General features: G+C 48.8%; 1 protein-coding gene across 2 annotated transcripts; it reads right to left on the bottom strand.

The window, feature by feature from the left end:
• Positions 1-1,193: 1,193 nt before the first annotated feature.
• Positions 1,194-19,006, bottom strand: TUBAL3 (tubulin alpha like 3). Of its 2 annotated transcripts, none has more exons than XM_082239125.1 (4): positions 18,806-19,006; positions 10,189-10,432; positions 6,549-6,697; positions 1,194-2,592 (listed from the first exon to the last, which is right to left on the bottom strand). In XM_082239125.1, exons 1-4 carry the CDS (start codon positions 18,806-18,808, stop codon positions 1,612-1,614), a joined length of 1,377 nt encoding a protein of 458 aa, XP_082095251.1. In that variant the 5' UTR covers positions 18,809-19,006; the 3' UTR covers positions 1,194-1,611. The 2 variants fall into 2 exon arrangements, with proteins under 2 accessions (XP_082095251.1, XP_082095252.1); XM_082239126.1 differs by lacking the exon at positions 18,806-19,006 and adding an exon at positions 14,324-14,435.
• Positions 19,007-22,684: the final 3,678 nt, after the last annotated feature.

Below are 22,684 nucleotides of genomic sequence, written 5' to 3'. Positions count from 1 at the left end.
TTCATACTGCAACACGGTGTGGTACGCCGATTTTGTTCAGTTTCTGTTAATTGATTCTCATGGGAACTTGCAGATTCTGGCTTCACACAATTAACTCAAGGCAGTGTCAATTTACTCTTGGCAGAAAGCCAAGGTCTGCTTGACCTAGAAACTACTTACTCTGATTGGTTAACGACCAGCACTCAACTCTGTTATCTAGAAATGCTAGCACAGTTTGGTGTTAGGTGTGTTGAAGGAGTAGAAGTGCTATGTATGGTTAAGAGAGAGAGAGAAAAAGAAAGGATTTATTTTGCTTTGTTTTGTATGCAGAAACTCTGCTAGTTTTATTTTCCTTTTAATAAATCCTGTAAATAGTTATTCTGAGTCTAGCTGACTAGTCATTTCCACCTCGACTAGCTTCTTCGCTGTGCAGGAAAACTCTGCTATGTTTGGGCTAAAGCCATTAGGGCTATGCCTGACACTTCAAAGTTCCATGAGATTTGACATCATCTGATAGGAAGAGCCTACAGAGGGTGGTGAATACAGCACAAGATAAGGGATGTCCCATGAATCTGCTGGGTGAAATAAGCAGAAGAATGTTGTCTCAGGAGAGTGAGGAAAATCCTCAGGGATGATTCACACCCTGGCCGGCACTTTCTTGATCTCCTGCCCTCAGGCAGAAGATATAGACGCATGACTGGTCGCACCAACAGGGTAAAGAACAGCTTCTATCCGTGGGCTGTTAGGCTGCTGAATGAAAAGATAACAACAGGGCAACTGACTTGTGGGTTTGGGGGGTGTAAACAAGGGGAATTAAGACTAAGAGAGCTGAGTGGGCGGTGCTCATGTAATCTTACTGTATACAAGTTGTACAAGTGACAAAGTATTTCAGTTTCAAAATAGTATTATTAGAACTACTCCCAAATCACCAGCATTCAATAAAGGGTATACTGGTAAGACTAAACTCCCAAAAGGAATATGCAATTACTGTATGTTTGGGGAACACTGTGTTAATGAATATAAGGGCCAAACTAGACACAACAGCACAACTTGGTTTTTAAAAAATAAAGCACATCAGCCTCAATTTGGACCCTGGCGTTGCGGAGGGGGCGGGTAAAGGGGTTTTAACATTCCCCCCTCCCCTGCTGGTGTGATCCCAAACCAGATTAGGGTCCTCGTGCCTGCTATTTGCCTCAGAAAGGAAGCTCCGATACTAGAGTTGTTCCACTTTTTTATTATTAAAGTACAAAGAAGCAGATCACAGCGTCTTCTAATAATAAAGGGTACTTCCCCCCCCCTTACCCATTCTCGAGTGTGCAGAAGTGATACAGGACAGCCAAGCCTCTCCTGCAGCCGCCCCCTCTCCAAAATCCGCACTCGAAAGAGTTAATTTCACATAATTCTAAGATAGGAAGTAAAGATTCAAAAAGCTACAAGGAAGTGCCTTCTAAACAAAGTACAACGTGTTAAAGAGTCCTTACGCTACACAAGTCTTGTAAGAGATACAGTAATGTTTATTATGGGGCGTTGGCTTTTTTTATTTTTAAAGAAAGAGTCAACAGGTTTGGTTCACCTCCCCATCTTAGCCCAGTTGCATGCAGGTTTGGCCCACAGAGACGCGTGGCCTTGGGTTTAATATTCTTCCTCAGCATCCTCTTCCTCCCCGTCCGCAGAATCCCTCCCGACTTCCTCGTAATCCTTCTCCAGGGCAGCCAGGTCTTCCCGGGCTTCGGAGAACTCCCCTTCCTCCATGCCCTCCCCAACGTACCAGTGGACAAAGGCCCTCTTGGCGTACATCAGGTCGAACTTGTGGTCCAGCCGGGCCCAGGCCTCCGCGATGGCGGTGGTGTTGCTCAGCATGCAGACAGCCCGCTGCACCTTTGCCAGGTCTCCTCCGGGCACCACCGTGGGCGGCTGGTAGTTGATGCCCACCTTGAAGCCAGTGGGACACCAGTCCACAAACTGGATGGACCTCCTGGTCTTGATGGCCGCGATGGCCGCATTGACATCCTTGGGCACCACGTCCCCTCGGTAGAGCAGGCAGCAAGCCATGTATTTGCCCCGGCGCGGGTCACACTTCACCATCTGGTTGGAGAACTCGAAGCAGGCGTTGGTGATCTCCGGCACAGAGAGCTGCTCATGATAGGCCTTCTCGGCCGAGATGATGGGGGCGTAGGTGGTCAAGGGGAAGTGGATCCTGGGGTAAGGCACCAGGTTGGTCTGGAATTCTATCAGGTCGACGTTCAGGGCGCCGTTGAACCTCAAGGAAGCCGTCACAGATGAGACGATCTGCCCGATCAGCCTGTTGAGGTTGGTGTAGGTGGGGCGTTCGATGTCAAGGTTGCGGTTGCAGATGTCATAGATGGCTTCGTTGTCCACCATGAACGAGCAGTCGGAGTGCTCCAGGGTGGTGTGGGTGGTCAGGATGGAGTTGTAGGGCTCCACGACGGCCGTGGAGACCTGGGGGGCAGGATACACGGAGAACTCCAGTTTTGACTTCTTGCTGTACTCCACCGAGAGTCGCTCCATCAGGAGCGAAGTGAAGCCTGATCCTGTTCCTCCACCGAAGCTGTGGAAGACCAAGAAGCCTTGGAGGCCGCTGCATTGGTCAGCCTGCATCAGGAAGAGAAATTTGGTTATTAGCGATGGCTGTTGGCAATATAACAGCTCAATTAGTAAGAACGTTGCTCGTCTTTCCCTGAAGCTGTGCACTCAAGGCCTCACAGACAACAGCTATGCAATCATGTACATATGCACAAAGCTCTACCTATCACCAGAGGACCAGGTTTAGGTGCTAACCATGGTTTGCCCGGTTGAGGTATCACAGTGAAGGAATGGGTTTCCAAAACCCAAAACTGACTGTGCAGGCAGTTTGAAACTGCACCAAAATCCCTATTTTTCCTTAGCTAAAAATCCATTAACTTGATCTCTGAGCTCAATGCATAAACAAAAGCCCGGCTGTATAGACAAGTGCTCAGAGCCCTCTCCTTTATCAGTTGTGACAGCAACTATGGCCTTCACTGTACCAGTAGTAGAACAGGACAGAGAGAAGACACGTCTGTGCTTTATCTTACGTCCTGGACACACTCTGACACACAGACCCAATCTGGGAACAGCGCCAGAGCGTGTTCCCGCAGATGATGACCTATTCTCCCAGATAAGAGTAGGAAGAGGAAGATCCTTTTATGGTCAGGAGTGCAGGAAGGAAGATCCTTTTATGGTTGAGAGTACCAGTGCAGGAACATATGTGATGTCAACCTGTGTATGTAGGCCGACGTGGTTGGGCTCCTAGGGGAGGAGTGAGAGGGTGCCTGGAGGCTATATAAACTGCACGAAACCTGCCATTTCTTTGGACTTGCTGTGGACTGACCACGCAAGTGCCTTCTGCTATCCGGAGAGCAGAATAAACTCTTTCTTTGAACCAACTCGGTGTCATTTTGACTTCCTTCCTCCTGTCCCGGAGCAACGCAGACCCAATCGGTGAACTCCAATAAGGCTACAACAGCGAACTGTGATGGGAGAAAACCAGGAAGTGGAGGAGGAGGGAACCCAAGGCACATTCCCAAGTTGCCAAACCGTGGTTTCAAGGACTAGGTTTGTGGCACCTGAAGATAGCCCACCTTAAAGCAGCAGGGCATTTGAGAGAAAACACTCAGTGATCCCAAGAGTCAAGGAGTACCTCTTCTAAGTCAGAGCTCCATTTAACCATTACTCCTAAAAGCAAATCATTTGAGATGTTAGAAACACCGGAAGTGGAATCCTCTAGGTACCTAATCACTGATCTTCTGGACATTGGAAGAAGCCCAGAGTGGTGCAATGCAAAGCAACCCTGGACACAGAGTCGGAGGCTGCAGGGCACAAGATGTGGAGCAGGGTCTGGGGTCAGGACCCAGAGCTGACTGCTAAAGATGGGGAGGCCATTGCATGTGAGGCAACTGGACAAGAACCTCCAGTGGAAATGATATATAATGAGATGAAAAGATGTTGAAATATACATTTATTTTAAAAAAAACCAGAAGCATTTTTACTTGGCATTGCAAGTGAGGACATTAATCGACAGGACAATAAACTGTTTTTATATGCAACAACAGCAGCAAGAGTTTTGTTGGCACAGAAATGGAAACAAGAAGAACTACCAACAAAAGAAGAATGTCAGATGAAATTAATGGACTGTGCAGAATTGGATAAGATGACAGGAAGGATTCGAAACCTGCGGGATCAGAGATTGAGAATCTCTGAGAGGACTGGAGTAAATATATGAACTACTTGAAAAGCAATTGTAATCAACAGATGACGCCAGTAGGATTGCAATAAGTTTGTAAGGAGGACTATGTGAAACATTGCAAAGAAAACTATGATAGGAATTATTAGTGAAGGAGTATTAAATGTAATACTGACAATAATGAAATGCAGATTAAGTGATAAAAACTGGAAAATCTTCAGATGCAGTTGATGGAAGTCCAAAACATTGTATAAGATAAGAAAGTGTGTTATATGGTTTTTGGAAATTATTTGTAAAAATCAATAAATTTTTTTTTAAAAAAAGAACTTCCAGTGGAACGTCCCAGACCACCAAGGCTTCTTGGGCCAGAGCCTGGATGCCTTGCACCACTCATCACCCGTCTAGCAGTTCATTAGGAGGGAGGCTGTGGCATGCTGAAGGAGTGGCCACCACCTTCAGGCCAGAGGTTGGCTCTTTAAGGCTCTGAAGCTCTCTCAAGGGAGAGGAGCCAGGATACAGAGGCATAAAAGTGTCAGTACAGTGGTACTTCGGGTTACAGGACACTGACAAACTGGAACGTGTCCAGAGGAGGGCAACCAAAATGGTCAAAGGCCTGGAAACGATGCCTTATGAGGAACGGCTAAGGGAGCTGGGCATGTTTAGCCTGGAGAAGAGGAGGTTAAGGGGTGATATGATAGCCATGTTCAAATATATAAAAGGATGTCACATAGAGGAGGGAGAAAGGTTGTTTTCTGCTGCTCCAGAGAAGCGGACACGGAGCAATGGATCCAAACTACAAGAAAGAAGAGTCCACCTAAACATTAGGAAGAACTTCCTGACAGTAAGAGCTGTTTGACAGTGGAATTTGCTGCCAAGGAGTGTGGTGGAGTCTCCTACTTTGGAGGTCTTTAAGCAGAGGCTTGACACCCATATGTCAGGAGTGCTCTGATGGTGTTTTCTGCTTGGCAGGGGGTTGGACTCGATGGCCCTTGTGGTCTCTTCCAACTCTATGATTCTATGATTCTACAGACGCTTCAGGTTACAGACTCCGCTAACCCAGAAATAGTACCTCGGGTTAAGAACTTTGCTTCAGGATGAGAACAGAAATTGGGCAGCAGCGGGAGGCCCCATTAGCTAAAGTGGTGCTTCACGTTAAGAAGAGTTTCAGGTTAAAAACGGACCTCCAGAACGAATCGAGTTCTTAACCCGAGGTACCACTGTATGCCTTTCAACTGATGTCAGCGACTGGGCTCAATAACTGGTTCTGCCCCGACTGGGCTCTGCGACTGGAGCACTTTCAGAGACCTTCCAAAAGCAGGTCCCAGTGCACTGGACCCACAACTGTGCATTGTGAGCCCCAAACTGAGCGGAGTATAAATAACGCAGAAGCTAGCTGTGAAGCATAACTCCTTTTATTTCTAATAGCTACTACAAACTAAAGAACTACGGTGGTACCTCGGGTTACATACACTTCAGGTTACAGACTCTGCTAACCCAGAAATAGTGCTCCAGGTTAAGAATTTTGCTTCAGGATGAGAACAGAAATCGTGCTCCGGCGGCAGCGGGAGGCCCCATTAGCTAAAGTGGTGCTTCAGGTTAAGAACAGTTTCAGGTTAAGAACGGACCTCCGGAACGAATTAAGTACCGTATTTTTTGCACCATAACACTCACTTTTTCCCTCCTAAAAAGTAAGGGGAAATGTCTGTGCGTGTTATGGAGGGAATGCCTACGGGTGGCATGCCTACGGATTTTCCTCCTCTAAAAACTACGTGCGTGTTATGGTCGGGTGCGTGTTATAGAGCGAAAATACGGTACTTAATCCGATGTACCACTGTACTGGCTTGCATGCATGAGTGTTACAGCTCCCCCTCAGCTACATAGATAAGACTCTCTCCACACTCAGAGTCGGGCAGGAGCGGAAGAAGAGAAGAGCGGTTTCTGCCCCCTCCTTTCTCAAAACATCAGATCGGGAGAGTCTTGCAATGGGAGGGGGTAAAAATATCAAGCAAAAGGCCCCTATCTGCTCACTCGGAGCTGCCTGTGCTCTAGCATGTTTGGACCGGCCTTGCCACTTTCCCCATCAGACCAGTTCACAACACTGTGCACCAAAGCCCATCCCATGTGCCTCCAGCTCAGAGAGCAGGGGATGGGAAGGACCTCTGAGCAAAGCCGTGCCAGCCAAAAAAAGTAGACAACTCTGGGATGGGTGGACAAGGTGGCCTGACTTTTTATTAAGGCAGTTTTCTGTCTTTGGCTCCAGCCTGGCTATGAACATTTGTGAGTTAAGCTTTTATTCCATCCTGTGGTGTAGACGTTGGCATGTGTGTGTGTGTGGGGGGGACTTAACCATTTTGCGAATCCTGCCCAGGACTGTGTCAATGATCTCCTTCCCGATGGTGTAGTGGCCTCGGGCGTAGTTGTTGGCTGCGTCTTCCTTGCCGCTGATCAGCTGTTCGGGATGGAAGAGGGAGTGATAAGGCCCTGTGCGGATTTCATCTGTAGGGAGAGAGATAGAAGCAGGGGTTAGTAAACTTTTTCCACGGGGGGGGGGGCGGTCCACTGTCCCTCAGACCTTGTGGGGGGCCAGACTATGTTGGGGGGGAAATCCCCCCACCGACTGTCCCCTCCGTTCTCCACAGCACCAAACGAGCCCCGGTGGCTGCTTACCTGTGCCTTGTGAGTGGTAGGGGCTGGCGATCGCGGGAATGGGATAATGATGATGATAATAATAATAATAATAATAATGTTTTATTTATACCCCGCCCATCTGGCTGAGTTTCCCCAGCCACTCTGGGCGGCTCCCAATCAAGTGTTAAAAACAATACAGCACTAAATATTAAAAACTTCCATAAACAAGGCTGCCTTCAGATGTCTTTTAAAAAGAAGATAGCTGCTTATTTCTTTCACATCTTTTAAAGATAGGATAGCTGCTTATTTCCTTCACACTTGAAGAGAGGGTGTTCTACCGGGCAGGTGCCACCACCGAGAAGGCCCTCTGTCTGGTTCCCTGCAACCTCTTTTCTCGCAGCGAGGGAACCACCAGAAGGCCCTCGAAGCTGGACCTCAGCGTCCGGGCAGAACGATGGGGGTGGAGACGCTCCTTCAGGTCTACTGGGCTGAGGCCGTTTAGGGCTTTCAAGGTCAGCACCAACACTTTGAATTGTGCTCGGAAACGTACTGGGAGCCAATACAGATGTCTCATGACCAGTGTTATGTGGTCTCACCGGCTGCCCCCAGTCACCAGCCTAGCTGCCGCATTCTGGATTAATTGCAGTTTCCGGGTCACCTTCAAAGGTAGCCCCACATAGAGTGCATTGCGGCACGAAAGGGTTGGCTCCAGAGATGGGCTGCTCTGCTTTAAATGGCGCTCAGCCAACCGCAGCTCCTGTGCCTTGCGAGTGGCAGGGGCTGGTGGTGGAGGGACGATGAGCGGCGCGAAGGGGCTGGCTCCGGAGAAGGGCTGCTTAAAATGGCGCTCAGCCACTCGTGGCTTAACAAAGCCCAGCCCCCTTCCTCCTCTAGGCAGGGCAGGGAGAAGCCAGGAGGAGGGAGGGAGGGAGGGAGGAGGCGCCACAGCGGTGTGTGTGTGGGGGGGTGCAGCCCAAATGATCAGAATCCCCACGTCGATCCACGCGTCAATTCCTGGACCATCCGTGGGCCTGATCCAGAAGGCATTTGGGTCGGATCCGGCCCCTGGGCCTTAGTTTGCCAACCCATGGATAAGAGGGAGTCCACAGGCACAATAAATAGGAAAATGCCCTTTGTTACTCTAATATGGAGTACCCTCCAACACCCCTTGCCATTGGCCCTGTTTGTAGAGTTGTTGGGAGTTTGAGTCCTCGACATCTGCAGGCCGCCATGTTTGTCCTGCCTCTAACTGTTTGCCTACTTTCACGAAAATCCAAAGGAAGTGATGTAGTTTGCTTCTACAGTCATACCTCGGGTTGAAGTAGCTTCAAGTTAAGTATTTTTGGGTTGCGCTCCGCGGCGACCCGGAAGTAACAGAGTGCGTTACTTCTGGGTTTCGCTGCTTGCGCATGCGCAGACGCTCACAAATGATGTCACGTGCATGCGCGGAAGCAGCGAAACGTGACCCGCGCAGTCGCATCTTACGTTTACTTCAGGATGCAAACGGAGCTCCAAAACGGATCCCGTTCGTATCCAGAGGTACCACTGTACATTAGACTCACCCCCGGAATTGTAACCCATTATTTCAGGGGCAAACCTAGACTACTTCGCCTGGGTCAAAGACCCAGTTTGGCACTCATCACCCCTCACACACATTTGCGTACACACACAGAAGCTGGGAGCCTGAATAGCATCCCTCTGGAGGCTTCCCCCCCGGGGGCAAAAAATTCAAGTAGTCTCCCTGTAGCTACGGCACTGCTTTATTTAATCATATGCTGCGACTTTGTCAAATCATAGCAAGAGAACACAATACAAGGAAAATAGTTTACAGTCGTACCTCAGAAGTCAACTGGAATCTGTTCCAGAAGTCCATTCAACTTCCTAAACGTTCGGAAACCAAAGCGCAGCTTCTGATTGCCTCAAGAAGCTCCAGCAGCCAATTGGAAGCCGTGGATTGTCCCCAGCGGACATTCAGGTTCCAAAGAACGTTCGCAAACTGGAACACTCACTTCCGGGTTTACGGTGTTCGGGAGCCAAAGCATCCTAGTACCAAGGCATTCGGGATCCAAGGCACAACTGTACTTGAAGTCTCCAAACATAAAATAGCTGGACAACTTACATTCTCACCAGTAATACAGATTTTAAAGGCATAGCAGCCTTGCCAGCAAAAGTGGCAAGGACGGTACTGTGGTACCTCTGGTTGCGAACAGGATCCGTTCCGGAGGCCTGTTCGCAACCTGAAAAGAACGCAACCTGAGTCTGTGCGTGCACGGGTCGCGATTCGCCACTTCTGCGCATGCGCATGTCATTTTGCACGTCTGCGCATGCGCGAGCGGCAAAACCCGGAAGTAGCCCTTTCCAGTACTTCCAAGTCGCCGCGGGATGCAACCTGACAACGCGCAACCTGAAGCAAACGTAACATGAGGTATGACTAGTAGCCTAGTGGCCCTGTACATACCGTATTTTTCGCTCTATAGGATGCATTTTTCCCCTCCAAAAATGAAGGGGAAATGTGTGTGTTTCTTATGGAGCGAATGCAGGCTCCTTGGCTTCAGCGATAGCAACGCGAAGCCTCCGAAGTGCAGAGGGAGAGCTCCCCCCGTGCTCCGGAGGCTTCGTGTTGCTTTTGCTGAAGCCACCTGAAGCCCCCGGAGCGCAGGGAACTCCCGCTGCGCTCCGGGGGCTTCAGGCAGCTATCCGCAAGCCTTTGGAGCGCAGCAGGAGTTCCCGCCGTGCTCCGAAGCCTTGCAGATGGCCTCCTGAAGCCTGGAGAGCGAGAGGGGTCGGTGCACACCGATCCCTCTTGCTCTTCCAGGCTTCGCTTCGCTGGAGAGGCGCTGCACAGTTTTCCCTCTCTGCGCGGCGCCCCTTCAGCGAAGCAGGGGGAGAAATGGAAGGGGCTCCGTTTCTCCTGCCACTTCGCTGAAGGGCGCTGTGCAGAGAGGGGGAGAAATTTTTTCCCCTGTTCTCCCCCTCCTATGGTCCGGTGCGTCCTATGGTCCAGTGCATCCTATAGAGCGAAAAATACGGTACTTCCCATGCAAAAGGTTCCTGGATCTAGCCTCTGCATGTACTGGAAAATTCTCATGCCTGAAAACCCGCTCTTTAAAGCTGAAGTGGAAGAAACAGCAATTTGGATTGCTGTTTGCTCCATTTGCTGCTAAAGAGTCTGTATTCCCAGGGAGTGCTTGGACCCAGTGCTTTAAAGCCCAGACCTGTTCTTTGAAACAAAGAAGTTTGGGTGAGCCCCAAGGCAGCTCTCTGTATCTTGCGCCTAGGTGAGTTGGCAGCACTCACTGCTGGACATTGACAAAACGTCCCAGAGGTCGTTTTCATCCCAGCGGATCTCTGCAGATTACCTATGACAGTCGGTTCCAAGTCAATGAAGACTGCCCGGGGCACGTGCTTCCCGGACGCAGTCTCGCAGAAGAACGTCTCGAAAGAAGCGTCCACCTGCTCCGTCTCTGGCAGGATTTTGGGAGCTGCCTGGTTCCCGGCGATGGTGCCGTCTGTCTGAATCCCGTGCTCCAGGCAGTAGAGCTCCCAGCAGGCATTGCCCATTTGTACTCCAGCTTGCCCAATGTGGATCGACAGGCACTCCCTCTGGAATGGAAGGGGACAGAGAGAAAGGTGCTTTAACACGCTTCACCAGCAAGAATGGCACCTCAGGTTATGTATGCTTCAGGTTACAGAGTCTGCTAACCCAGAAATAGTGCTTCAGGTTAAGAACTTTGCTTCAGGATGAGAACAGAAATTGTGCTCCGGCGGCGCGGCAGCAGCGGGCGGCCCCATTAGCTAAAGTAGTGCTTCAGGTTAAGAACAGTTTCAGGTTAAGAACGGACCTCTGGAACGAATTAAGTACCACTGTAATAAATAATAAAATATAATAATAATAATAATAATAATAATAATAATAATAATAATAATAATAATAATAATAATACTTCTTTCTTGTTTATACCCCGCCCATCTGGCTGGGCTTCCCCAGCCTCTCTGGGCGGCCTTCAACAAAATATTAAAATACAGTAATGCATCAAACATTAAAAGCTTCCCTAAACAGGGCTGCCTTCAGATGTCTTCTAAAAGTCTGGTAGTTGTTGTTCTCTTTGACATCTGGTGGGAGGGCGTTCCACAGGGCGGGTGCCACCACCGAGAAGGCCCTCTGCCTCGTTCCCTGTAACTTGGCTTCTCGCAGTGAGGGAACCGCCAGAAGGCCCTTGGTGCTGGACCTCAGTGTCCTGGTAGAACGATGGGGGTGGAGACACTCCTTCAGGTATACTGGACTGAGGCTGGACTGAGCATAACCTTGGGGCGAATTCTTGGCACAACACCGATTCTCTCTTATTTAATACAGTGGTACCTCGGGTTACATACGCTTCAAGTTACAGACTCCACTAACCCAGAAATAGTGCTTCAGGTTAAGAACTTTGCTTCAGGATGAGAACAGAAATCGTGCTCTGGCGGCGCAGCGGGAGGCCCCATTAGCTAAAGTGGTGATTCAGGTTAAGAACAGTTTCAGGTTAAGAACGGACCTCCGGAACGAATTAAGTACTTAACCCGAGGTACCACTGTAGTGGGGGAAATCCCAGTGAGGTCTGCAGTGCACAGATGGGGGGGGTGCACAGATGGGGGGCATCCCATTTGATCCCCACAAAAGCCTGAGAGGAGGACATTAGTCCAAGGTCACTCTGCAAGCTTTATGGCCAAGTGGGGATTTGAACCCGCTTCTTGCTCCTAATCTGATGCTCTAGCCATTATGCTGCACTGGGTATAAAGATGCGGCTTGCCGTTGTTTTATTGATTGTACTTTAGAAATTATTTATTGTGATTGTTAGGAGTGGATTTCTGTTTAATTTTTATATGCTGATATTTAATATCATTCTATACTATTCTATTTTATACTAGTCAAGGGACGCGGGTGGCACTGTAGGTTAAACCACAGAGCCTAGGGCTTGCCGATCAGAAGGTTGGCAGTTCGAATCCCCGCGACGGGGTGAGCTCCCGTTGCTCGGTCCCTGCTCCTGCCAACACTGTTTACCTTCCCACCGGGCCGGTTCCTATTTATCTACTTGCACTTTGACGTGCTTTCAAACTGCTAGGTTGCCAGGAGCACGGACCGAGCAACGGGAGCTCACCCCGTCGCGGGGATTCGAACCGCCGACCTTCCGATCAGCAAGCCCAAGAGGCTCAGTGGTTTAGACCACAGCGCCACCTGCGTCCTTATATTCAGGTGTATCCTAGAGCAAAAGATACCCCAGGAGGCTTCATTTGGACAGAATGAGAGTGCAAACTTCCATTGTTAATGCTACAGTGGTACCCCGCAAGACGAATGCCTCGCAAGACGGAAAACCCGCAAGACGAAAGGGTTTTCTGTTTTGGAGGCGCTTCGCAAGACGAATTTCCCTATGGGCTTGCTTCGCAAGACGAAAGCCCATAGGGAAATCTCCGGGGAGCTGTTTTAAATTGCTGGCGGTCGGGAGCAAAGACTTTCGCCCACAGCCGGCCTTCAGAAGAGGTCCTGGACCTCTTCTGAAGGCCGGCGGGGGGCAAAAGTCTTTGCTCCCCCCCCGCCTGCCTTCCCGGGACAGCGATCTTAAAATGCTGGCGGGCGGGAGCGAAGCGTTCGCTGCCGACCCCCAGCATTTTAAAATCTCCCCAGGACAGCAGAGACTTCGCTCCCGACCCCCAGCATTTTAAAATCTCCCCGGGACAGCAGAGACTTCGCTCCCGCCCGCCAGCATTTTAAAATCGCCCCGGGACAGCAGGGGCTTTTAAAATGCTGGCGGTCGGCAGCAAAGCCCTCCTGTCCCCGGAGCTTGTGGGGCGGGAGGTGGGAAGAAGGGCTTTTCTTCCCACCGCCAGCCTTCAGAACAGCCTTCTGAAGGCTGGCAGTGGGAAGAAAAGCCCTTGTCTCTCCCCCCCCCCCAGCCTTCAGAAGAGGTCGGGGGACAGACTGTCCCCGGACCTGGTCTGAAGGCGGTTTCCCTAGGAACGCATTAATTGATTTTCAATGCATTCCTATGGGAAACCGTGCTTCGCAAGACGAAAAACTCGCAAGAAGAAAAAACTTGCGGAACGAATTAATTTCGTCTTGCGAGGCACCACTGTAAATACATTCGTTCTGGTAAATGAGCCACCGTAGTTGCTAGAGGGCCATGAAAATTTGTATCCCAGGCTTTTTAGACTCGTCTACCTGTGTATTATCTGAAACCAAAGGGGCACATTGGTTGCCAGATGTGATTCCCTCCCCCACCTCGGCTGATAAACCCTTGGTCTTATGATAGCCACGTGTTTAAAACAACCCCATTATTGCTAAAGAGATTCCATCCTTATCTTTTGTGGCCAGCAATCAATAATAGACCTTAACTGCAATAAAAATCCATGCTGCAGTTTGCTATGACAGAGACTCTTCGTGGCTGGAGCCTCCGGCCTAGATTGGATGAGCTTCTGTGATGTCACAGAGGGACAGGGCAGCCAGGAGAGTCAGGGATGGGAAAATGTGTGTGTGTTTCGCTACCTTGGCTTTTCATTTTTTCCAATCCTCATTTCTACACCAGTTTGTGAATATATTTTTTAAAAGTCTTCAGGAAAGTTTGCCAGCGTTTCGTGTGACTTTCTCCTACTATATACATGTTTCGATGCAATTTTGCCTACTATTCGCATTTTTGCAAAGCGAATGCTGATTCAGCAAGCCTGCCTTTAAATGTGAACGGAATCAAATTTATCCCCCGTCCCTGGGAAAAGCTTAACTACTGTTGCCTGCGCTGCTCAAATCAGAGAGTCTAAGAAAGGAGGAGGCAGGAGTCTGGGGCAGAAGGCCAAAGATGAGTTGTATTTTGTGGTGATGGTGAGGAGGACTAACGTGTCCAGAAGACAACATAATCCAGTGGAGGAGGAGAGAAGATTGCGAGAGGGAGAGACACAGACAAACACACACACACACACACACACACACACACACACACACGTGTGGTATCAGGCGTAGCTGAGCAAAATTCAGTTTTACATACCAATTTCAAATATTATTAGCGTACTTTTCCATCTATAAGATGCCCCCATGTATAAGACAACCCCTATTTTGGGGGACTCAAAATTAAAGATGCCACAGAGTTGTTGAGCTTTTTAGGGGGAATTACCCAGAGGGATGCGGGTGGCGCTGTGGGTTAAACCACAGAGCCTAGGACTTGCCGATCAGAAGGCCGGCGGTTCAAATCCCCGTGATGGGGTGAGCTCCCATTGCTCAATCCCTGCTCCTGCCAACCTAGCAGTTTGAAAGCATGTCAAAGTGCAAGTAGATAAATACGTACCACTCCAGCGGGAAGGTAAATGGCATTTCCGTGCGCTGCTCTGGTTCGCCAGAAGCGGCTTAGTCATGCTGGCCACATGACCCGGAAGCTGTACGCCAGCTCCCTCGACCAGTAAAGCGAGATGAGCACCACAACCCCAGAGTCAGCCACAACTGGACCTAATGGTCAGGGGTCCCTTTACCTTTACCTTTTTTACTCAGAGTTATTGAGCTTTTATCAGGGAGGATTGCCAAAAATCGCTCAACCGCAGGGGTCACTAAATCCACCTCCCATCTGTCCCATTGCCGGCAGAAGCTGCCAATCACACGCCCAACTGCCAAAGTGTCAGCCAATCAACACCATCCATTGATGCAGCAACCAATAACATGCACAGTAGCCGCTGACAGCCTCGGCAGCAACCAATCAAACATCCACCCTATGCACTACCCATGCATAAGACGACCCCCACTTTTCAGCATGATTTTTTACAGAAAAAAAACATAGTCTTATACACGGAAAAGTATGGTATTTATTAAAACTGTATACCGCCCTTCATCCAAAGTTCATAGGGTGGCTCACAACAAAAAAATACAAAACGAGGACACAAAATACATAATAAAACAAAAACAAACCAGTAATTTCTCCCACATCCGTCTCTGCAGCCCTAGCAGGTTCTGCAACCTTCCTACATCTTGACCTCAGCCCCCAGAGGTGCCATAGCTGTCAACGTTTCCCCTTTTTTAAGGGAAATTTCCTTATTCCGAATAGGATTCCTCACAAGAAAAGGGAAAAGTTGACAGCTATGAGAGGTGCACTGCTCCATTGTCTCCCGATACAGATGGATGCCATAGAATGTGAATCAGCCAAAAGGCTTGGTTATAGAGAAACATTTTTGCCTCGTGCCTAAAGATATTTAAGGAAGGTGCCAGGCAAGCCTAGCTGGGGAGAGCATTACACAACTGGGGAGCCACCATTGAAAAGGCCCCGTTCTCGTGCTGCCACCCTCCAGACCCCTCAAAGAGGAGCCACACAAAGAAGGGCCTCAGGGGATCGCAGGGTCTGGGTCATTTCATAGCCAGCAACATTAACCATTTGCTTTTAAATCATTGTTAAAAGATGTATTTTAAATGGCTGTAACCCACCCGGGGTTGTAATTGTAAATTGTTGTAACCCACCCTAGACAGCATCTAAAAAAGCAGAGACATCACCTTGCTGACAAAGGTCCATATAGTTCAAGCTATGGTTTTCCCAGTAGTGATGTAGGGAAGTGAACGCTGGACCATAAAGAAGGCTGATCGCCAAAGAATGGATGCTTTTGAATTCTGGTGCTGGAGGAGACTCTTGAGAGTCCCATGGACTGCAAGAAGATCAAACCTATCCATTCTTAAGGAAATCAGCCTGAGTGCTCACTGGAAGGACAGATCCTGAAGCTGAGGCTCCAAGACTTTGGCCACCTCATGAGAAGAAGAGAAGAAGAAGAGTTTGGATTTGATATCCTGCTTTATCACTCCCCTAAGGAGTCTCAAAGTGGCTAACATTCTCCTTTCCCTTCCTCCCCCACAACAAACACTCTGTGAGGTGAGTGGGGCTGAGAGACTTCAAAGAAGTGTGACTAGCCTAAGGTCATCCAGCAGCTGCATGTGGAGAAGCGGAGAAACGAACCCGGTTCACCAGATTACGAGTCCACTGCTCTTAACCACTACACCACACACCACACCACAAGAGAAGACTCCCTGGAAAAGACCCTGATGTTGGGAAAGATGGAGGGCGCAAGGAGAAGGGGACGACAGAGGATGAGATGGTTGGACAGTGTTCTCAAAGAGACCAACATGAGTTTGACCAAACTGCAGGAGGCAGTGGAAGACAGGAGTGCCTGGCGTGCTCTGGTTCAGGGGGTCACGAAGAGTTGGACATGACTAAACGACTAAACGATGACAACAACCCACCCTGGGACCTCAGGGTGAAGAGCAGATAATAAACATTTGGCTGAAGAGCTCTGTGTTTTTCAAACCAAGGGCACTTCACTTACAGATGTCTCTGTTATCTTGAGCATTCATCCCGATTCGTTTGCAAGGGGATTGGATAACATTGGCTAGTCAGTGTGCATTTGTCCTGGCTTGTTTGCAGGGGGAGGCGAGATGATGTTGCATCAAAGCAAGCGCGTCTTCCTGACATTTTCCTTCTTGCAAAAAAGCCCAAGCTTTCGGCAAAGCAGGTTTGTGGCTCGAGCTCTCGGATCGACTATAATTGCGCCACCTGGATTGGCCGCAATGCAATGGAATCCTACCCCAAACTAGGAACATCTTGGAAGCTGCCCAAACTGATGGAAGCAGGCTGATCATCCTGGTTGACCATAAATGCAGTACCATACAATGCAGGAGCGTCCCCACCCCCATCGTTCTACCCGGACACTGAGGTCCAGCACCAAGGGCCTTCTGGCAGTTCCCTCACTGCGAGAAGCCAAGTTACAGGGGACCAGGCAGAGGGCCTTCTCGGTAGTGGCACCCGCCCTGTGGAACACCCTCCCACCAGATGTCAAAGAGAACAACAACTACCAGGCTTTTAGAAGACATCTGAAGGCAGCCCTGTTTCGGGAAGCTTTTAATGTTTGATGTATTATAATATTTTAATATTCTTTTGGACGCCGCCCAGAGTGGCTGGGGAAGCCCAGCCAGATGGGCGGGGTATAAATAATAAATTATTATTATTATTATTATTATTATTATTATTATATTATATACCACTTCCATTCAGCTGTGCTGAACTCCCGCAGTTACTTTCGATGACTCCACCTAGCGCCTTCCCTTTTGGTTTAGGTTTTTTTAAGAGGGAGTTGTGGCAAGACTTTGGTTCAGAGCCCAGAAATGGCCCGAGAGACAAGAGCGCCTCAATAACAGGTGTAAAACCCGGCGAAATCTGTTCGGCATATTTGAGATGCCGCGACCATGACACATGCGTGCTTTTTGGGCGGAGAAATAAAGCAGAAGCAGCATTCATTTTTTAAAAGAGGCGTTATCCCAGTGAGATGACTACGGTCAGCCATAGCCTGATCCTCGTTCTTCCAACTGCGGCGAGATTATGAGTCATGTGTCAAGAACACAACGCGAAGGATCAGAGGAGAGTTTGTCCAGTCCTTCGCTCCCTCCCTCCCACATCCTACAACGGTCAGCCCCGGGAAGCCTACAGGCGATCAAAATGCAAGATGAACACACCAGCTTCTGCTCATCAGATCTGACAGCTGCTTTTCACACCGCCCTCCGCAACATGCCACAGTCCCCGTCCATCTATGTACGATGGGAGTTCTAATTGTAGCTCTTCTGTCCCAATTTGCTGGAGTCACTCAGAGGACATTCCTTGCGGCCAGCAAAGAAGAGAAGTCCCCACTCCCCTTTTTCTCCTCTCTCAACAGTTTGCCAAGTGGTAGCACCTGCTCCCGAAGCAACCACAGAGCAAGAAAGCCAGTCTGGAATTGCAGAAGATACTCTCAGCCGGCGGACAGCCGTCTCTTGGCTTCCACGTGCAACTGTTAAAGCATACCACCCCCCAACTTAAAAAGATTAAAATAATAATAAAAAAGCTTAATCCATTTTCTGCTCCAGGATCATACAAGATCAAAATTGTACAGGGTTTTTTTTTCTTCCCCCTCCAGGAATTCCAACTCAAGACTGTTGGACTGGCAGGTTTTCCTAGTTAAACTTCCATGCAAATACTCAACTGGGCAACTTGATAACAAGAGAACAATAGGTCTTTGAATCCAAAATTTTGCTGGGTTAAGGAGTGAAGTCACAGCTCAGAAATTCAGCTCATGCAATATAGACTTCCAGAACTGCCCTGTCAATGGACTTGGGCCTACTCACGAGTAAAGACCAACAATGGATCTCCTTTTTGGGATAAAGCACTCTAGATTTTTGGACTCCCCCCACACCCCCTAAGCAGCTATCTTAATTAAAATCCATTAAGATTAGCATAAATAAATGAAATGCAAGCAGCAGTCCTTTGGAAGAGCTTCCCAGAAGTTTCAGCTAAACTTTTTTTTGAGGTTGTCCCAGAGTCTATAGTTTTGAAACATTCACAAATAATATATATAATTTTTCTTTTTCTGGAAAGGGGGAGCGACTCTATTCTTTTAGCGTATCAGCCCTTGGGATTACAGTAGACAAAGGCAATATGGCAGTTTCCTCTTATACAGGGGAGGGGAATAAGGGGAAGAAATCTGCAAAAGTACAGTAATCTCCTACCTAAACCATGCTCATAACTGAAGTGTGAAATAATGTAGGGTAAAGGGCAGGAGGAAAGGGGAGGTGGAAAAAACGAGAGCGGGACTTTCTACAGCAGAAGAACACATTTTATGCCTCTAAAGATCCAGATGGAAAAGAGAGATCAGCTGTCAGAAAGGAGACCCACAACTTTGCAAGAAGATCAGCTAAGCCCCTGAACAGAGAAAAACTAAGGGGAGGGGTGTGCGGAAAAGACCCCCTCCCTCTAAACTCCCCTTATGCTACAGCCTAGCTTTTACCTTATAAGGAGCAAACACCAGCAAAAATGAGCTTTAAAGTATTCATCAATAACCCTTCCAGAAAAGTTAACTGAAAGTTATCAAAAAGATCCACAGCCCAGATAGAATCAATACATGCAGCACTCAAGCGACAGTTTCAAATCCAAAGGAGAAACTACAATGCCATCAGCTTACCATACTGGTTCTATACGCTTGCTAAGATTCCAGCAAAAAACAACAACCAGCTGCTTTCTCGGCTCCCAGCAAATTTATAACCCAGCAAGAATTGACTCCACCTGAAGATGAAGTCCTCTCCTCATTTAAAGCAACAGAGGCGCTTTTTCAAAAAATGCCAGGAAAAGGCTGGAATCGGCCGCAATAGTTTGCTGCTGGCTTATGCCTCTGCTTGCTGTCAGGTTCGGAGTTAAACGGCTGCTGAGAAATCCTCACATCCTTTCAGAGAGAGCATCCCTCAGAAAACAGGGGAAGGAGTGACTACTATGTCCCGACCCCCCCAGGAAGGATCCTGCACTGTGCACACTTTGGGTGGTGATGGGGAACCCACAGATGTCGGTTTTCCAATACTGCCAATGTGGTGATATTATTATTATTATTATTATTATTATTAATTTATATCCCACCCATCTGGCTGGGTTTCCCCAGCCACTCTGGGCGGCTTCCAACTGAATATTAAAAACAATACAGCATCAGACATTAAAAACTGCCCTAAACAGGGCTGCCTTCAGTTGTCTTTTAAAGGTAAAATAGTTGTTTATTGCCTTGACATCTGCTGGGAGGGCGTTCCACAGGGCAGGCGCCACCACCGAGAAGGCCCTCTGCCTGGTTCCCTGTAGCTTTGCTTCTCGCAGGGAGGGAACCGCCAGAAGGCCCTCGGAGCTGGACCTCAGTGGTAGAATGATGGGAGTGGAGATGCTCCTTCAGGTATACAGTGGTGCCCCGCAAGACGAATGCCTCGCAAGACGAAAAAGTTTTCCGTTTTTTGAGTCATTCCGCAAGACGAATTTCCCTATGGGCTTGCTTTGCAAGACGAAATGTCTTGCGAGTTTGTTTCCTTTTTCTTAAAGCCGCTAAGCCGTTAATAGCCGCTAAGCCGCTAATAGCCGCTAAGCCGCTAAGCCGCTAATAGCTGTGCTTCGCAAGACGAAAAAACCGCAAGACGAAGAGACTCGCGGAACGGATTAATTTCGTCTTGCGAGGCACCACTGTACTGGACCGAGGCCGTTTAGGGTTTTAAAGGTCAACGCCAACACTTTGAATTGTGCTTGGAAACATGCTTGGGAGGCAATGAAGATATTTCAGGACTGGTGTTATATAGTCTCGGCGGCCGCTCCTAGTCACTAGTCTAGCTGCCGCATTCTGCATTAATTGCAGTTTCTGAGTCACCTTCAAAGGTAGCCCCATGTAGAGTGTATTGCAGTAGTCCAAGAGGGAGATAACTAGAGCATGCACCACTCTGGTGAGACAGTCCGCGGGCAGCTAGGGTCTCATCCTGCATACCAGATGGAGCTGGTAGACAGCTGCCCTGGACACAGAATTGACTTGTGCCTCCATGGACAACTGTGAATCCAAAATGACTCCCAGGCTGCACACCTGGTCCTTCAGGGGCACAGTTGCCCCATTCAGGACCAGGGAGTCCTCCTCACCTGCCCGCCCCCTGTGCCCCCAAAACAGTACTTCTGTCTTGTCAGGATAGGGGAAATTTTTTGTTTCTTTTACAGCTAGGAACATAGTGCGCTTCCTGCTCTTAGCTTAGCTGCAGTATACCATGCAGTTGTTGGCTACCATGAGACTGGATTACTGCAATGCTCTCTGTGCGGGGCTGCCCTTGGTTTGGAAGCTGCAGCTATGGTTTGCACCAGATGGGGGGCTGGGGGGCAAGCCCTCCCTCAAACAAGAAGCTTGCCTCCCCCAATTGTTGGACTGGAGCAGCAGATCGTGAGCACATAACACCAGGGGCGAACGAAGGCGTGACACCCGAGACTGGGCATACGTACGCCACTGCACATGCACTGTACATAGCGGTTTGCCGCCGCTCCAGCGCTGTACGGACAGTGCCGGGCTCCTCTGCTCACGACTACAGCTGCAAACGGAGGATCCTCTACATGCGGCTGTAGCAGCGATGTACAGCGCCCAAGTGGCGCGGAGGCAAACCGCTATGTACACTGCACATGCACTGTCGCTATGTAGAGAGCATGCGTGCGATGCCGCACATGCGCTGTACATAGCGGTTTGCCGCCAGCGCCGGGATCCTCTGCTCAGAATCCTCCACATGCAGCTGCAGTGGTGCAATGGCTGCTTCCGCCGTCACGACAATGGCCATCTGTCAGGAGCGGGAGTCAGGAACAGGTTAGCAATAAATCACATGGCATCAGTGAAGTTGGCTCTTTCTGCAAGGAAACAAGGTTGACTCTGGGTGCGAGGCCTAGTGAGCTCAGCAACTCGTCCCCGTAGCTCTTTCCCCATTTTTAACTTGTTTTTATTTTAACTTGGTTTTTTTATATTTTTTATCTATGTCATTTTAAATTGTTATTGACATTAATATTGTCTTTTTTAGTTTTAGATTTTATGATTGATGTGGAAATCGTTTTCCATTTGGTTGTGTACCTTTTGAGGTGCTTTAATTATTATTTATGACTTCTGTTTAGTTGGTAATTATGTACAGTGGACGCTCGGGTTGTGAACATGATCTGTGCGGGAGGCACGTTCACAACCCACGTCTGCGCGTTTGCGCATGTTGCGATTCAGCGCTTCTGCGCATGTGCAAAGTGTGATTTAGCGCTTCTGCGCATGTGCGACTGCCAAAACCCGGAAGTAACCCGTTCCTGTACTTCCGGGTTTCGGCAGTCCGCAACCTGAAAAAACGCAACCTGAAGCGGCTGTAACCCGAGGTATGACTGTAAATCTTGTCATGCTGTAAGCCACCTTGAGGATTGTTTTCACTATGGAAAGGCGGCCTACGAATAAAATGATGTTGTTGCTGCTGACGATGATGAAGCAGTTCCCCACCTTCCCACAGTTGTCTAAGTATCCTCCTCCTCCGGGTTGTTCCCAAGCAATTTGAGACTATGCCAGCATGCCTGCCTTTGCTCCTCTCTCTTCATATCGCTTCTGGTTCTGGCAGACCAGAAGAGAGGGGAGCTGGTTGAAGCAGGAGGGGGAGACACCCTGGCTTCTTCACCAACCTTCCTCATCTCTGCCTCTGGATTCCCCCACTCCTCTCCATTCTCCACCTCTGCCTCCGATTCTGGACTTCTCTGCCACAGCCTCTTCCTGCGCACTAAACCCTGTTACCCCTTCAGCTTCCAATGCCCCCTTCTCCCAATCTTCTCCCTCTGACCACTCATCGTCGCCCCACCACCAATCCCCAGACTCTGAACCTTCTTCCTTTGGGGGCTCCCTCAGTTGCTGCCTCCCACCATTCCTCTCCATCCAGCAAGTCTATATTCCCCCCCCCATTTTTTTATTAATTTTATAGCACAAATAAAGAACACAAACAGAAAAACAAACAATACCAACAGATTCTTATCCTTATTTTTCTAAACATTGTTAGGTGGGCTTCCCCACGTCCCACCTATCTAATTTTCATTTTACAGTGGTACCTCAGGTTATATATGCTTCAGGTTACATACGCTTCAGGTTACAGACTCCGCTAACCCAGAAATAGTGCTTCAGGTTAAGAACTTTGCTTCAGGATGAGAACAGAAATCGTGCTCTGGCGGCACGGCGGCCGCAGGAGGCCCCATTAGCTAAAGTGGTGCTTCAGGTTAAGAACAGTTTCAGGTTAAGAACGGACCCCAGGAACGAATTAAGTACTTAACCCGAGGTACCACTGTACTTCATCTTTAGCAGTTTACATATATCATAATTTCTAACCATTTTTTAAAATCACACTTTAACCATAGAAAACTTCACATTTTATCACTTACAAATAATACTATTTTAAAATACACTATCTTCTACTTCTAACCCTACAGCCTATATCCACTTCCAAAGCTATACAGTGGTGCCTCGCAAGACAAAATTAATTCGTTCCGCGAGTTTTTTCGTCTAGCA

The sequence above is a fragment of the Podarcis vaucheri genome (genome assembly GCF_965113315.1).
Source record: "Podarcis vaucheri genome assembly, chromosome: 10".
Classification (NCBI taxonomy): domain Eukaryota; kingdom Metazoa; phylum Chordata; class Lepidosauria; order Squamata; family Lacertidae; genus Podarcis; species Podarcis vaucheri.
This window is presented reverse-complemented; position numbering and strand designations above follow the sequence as displayed.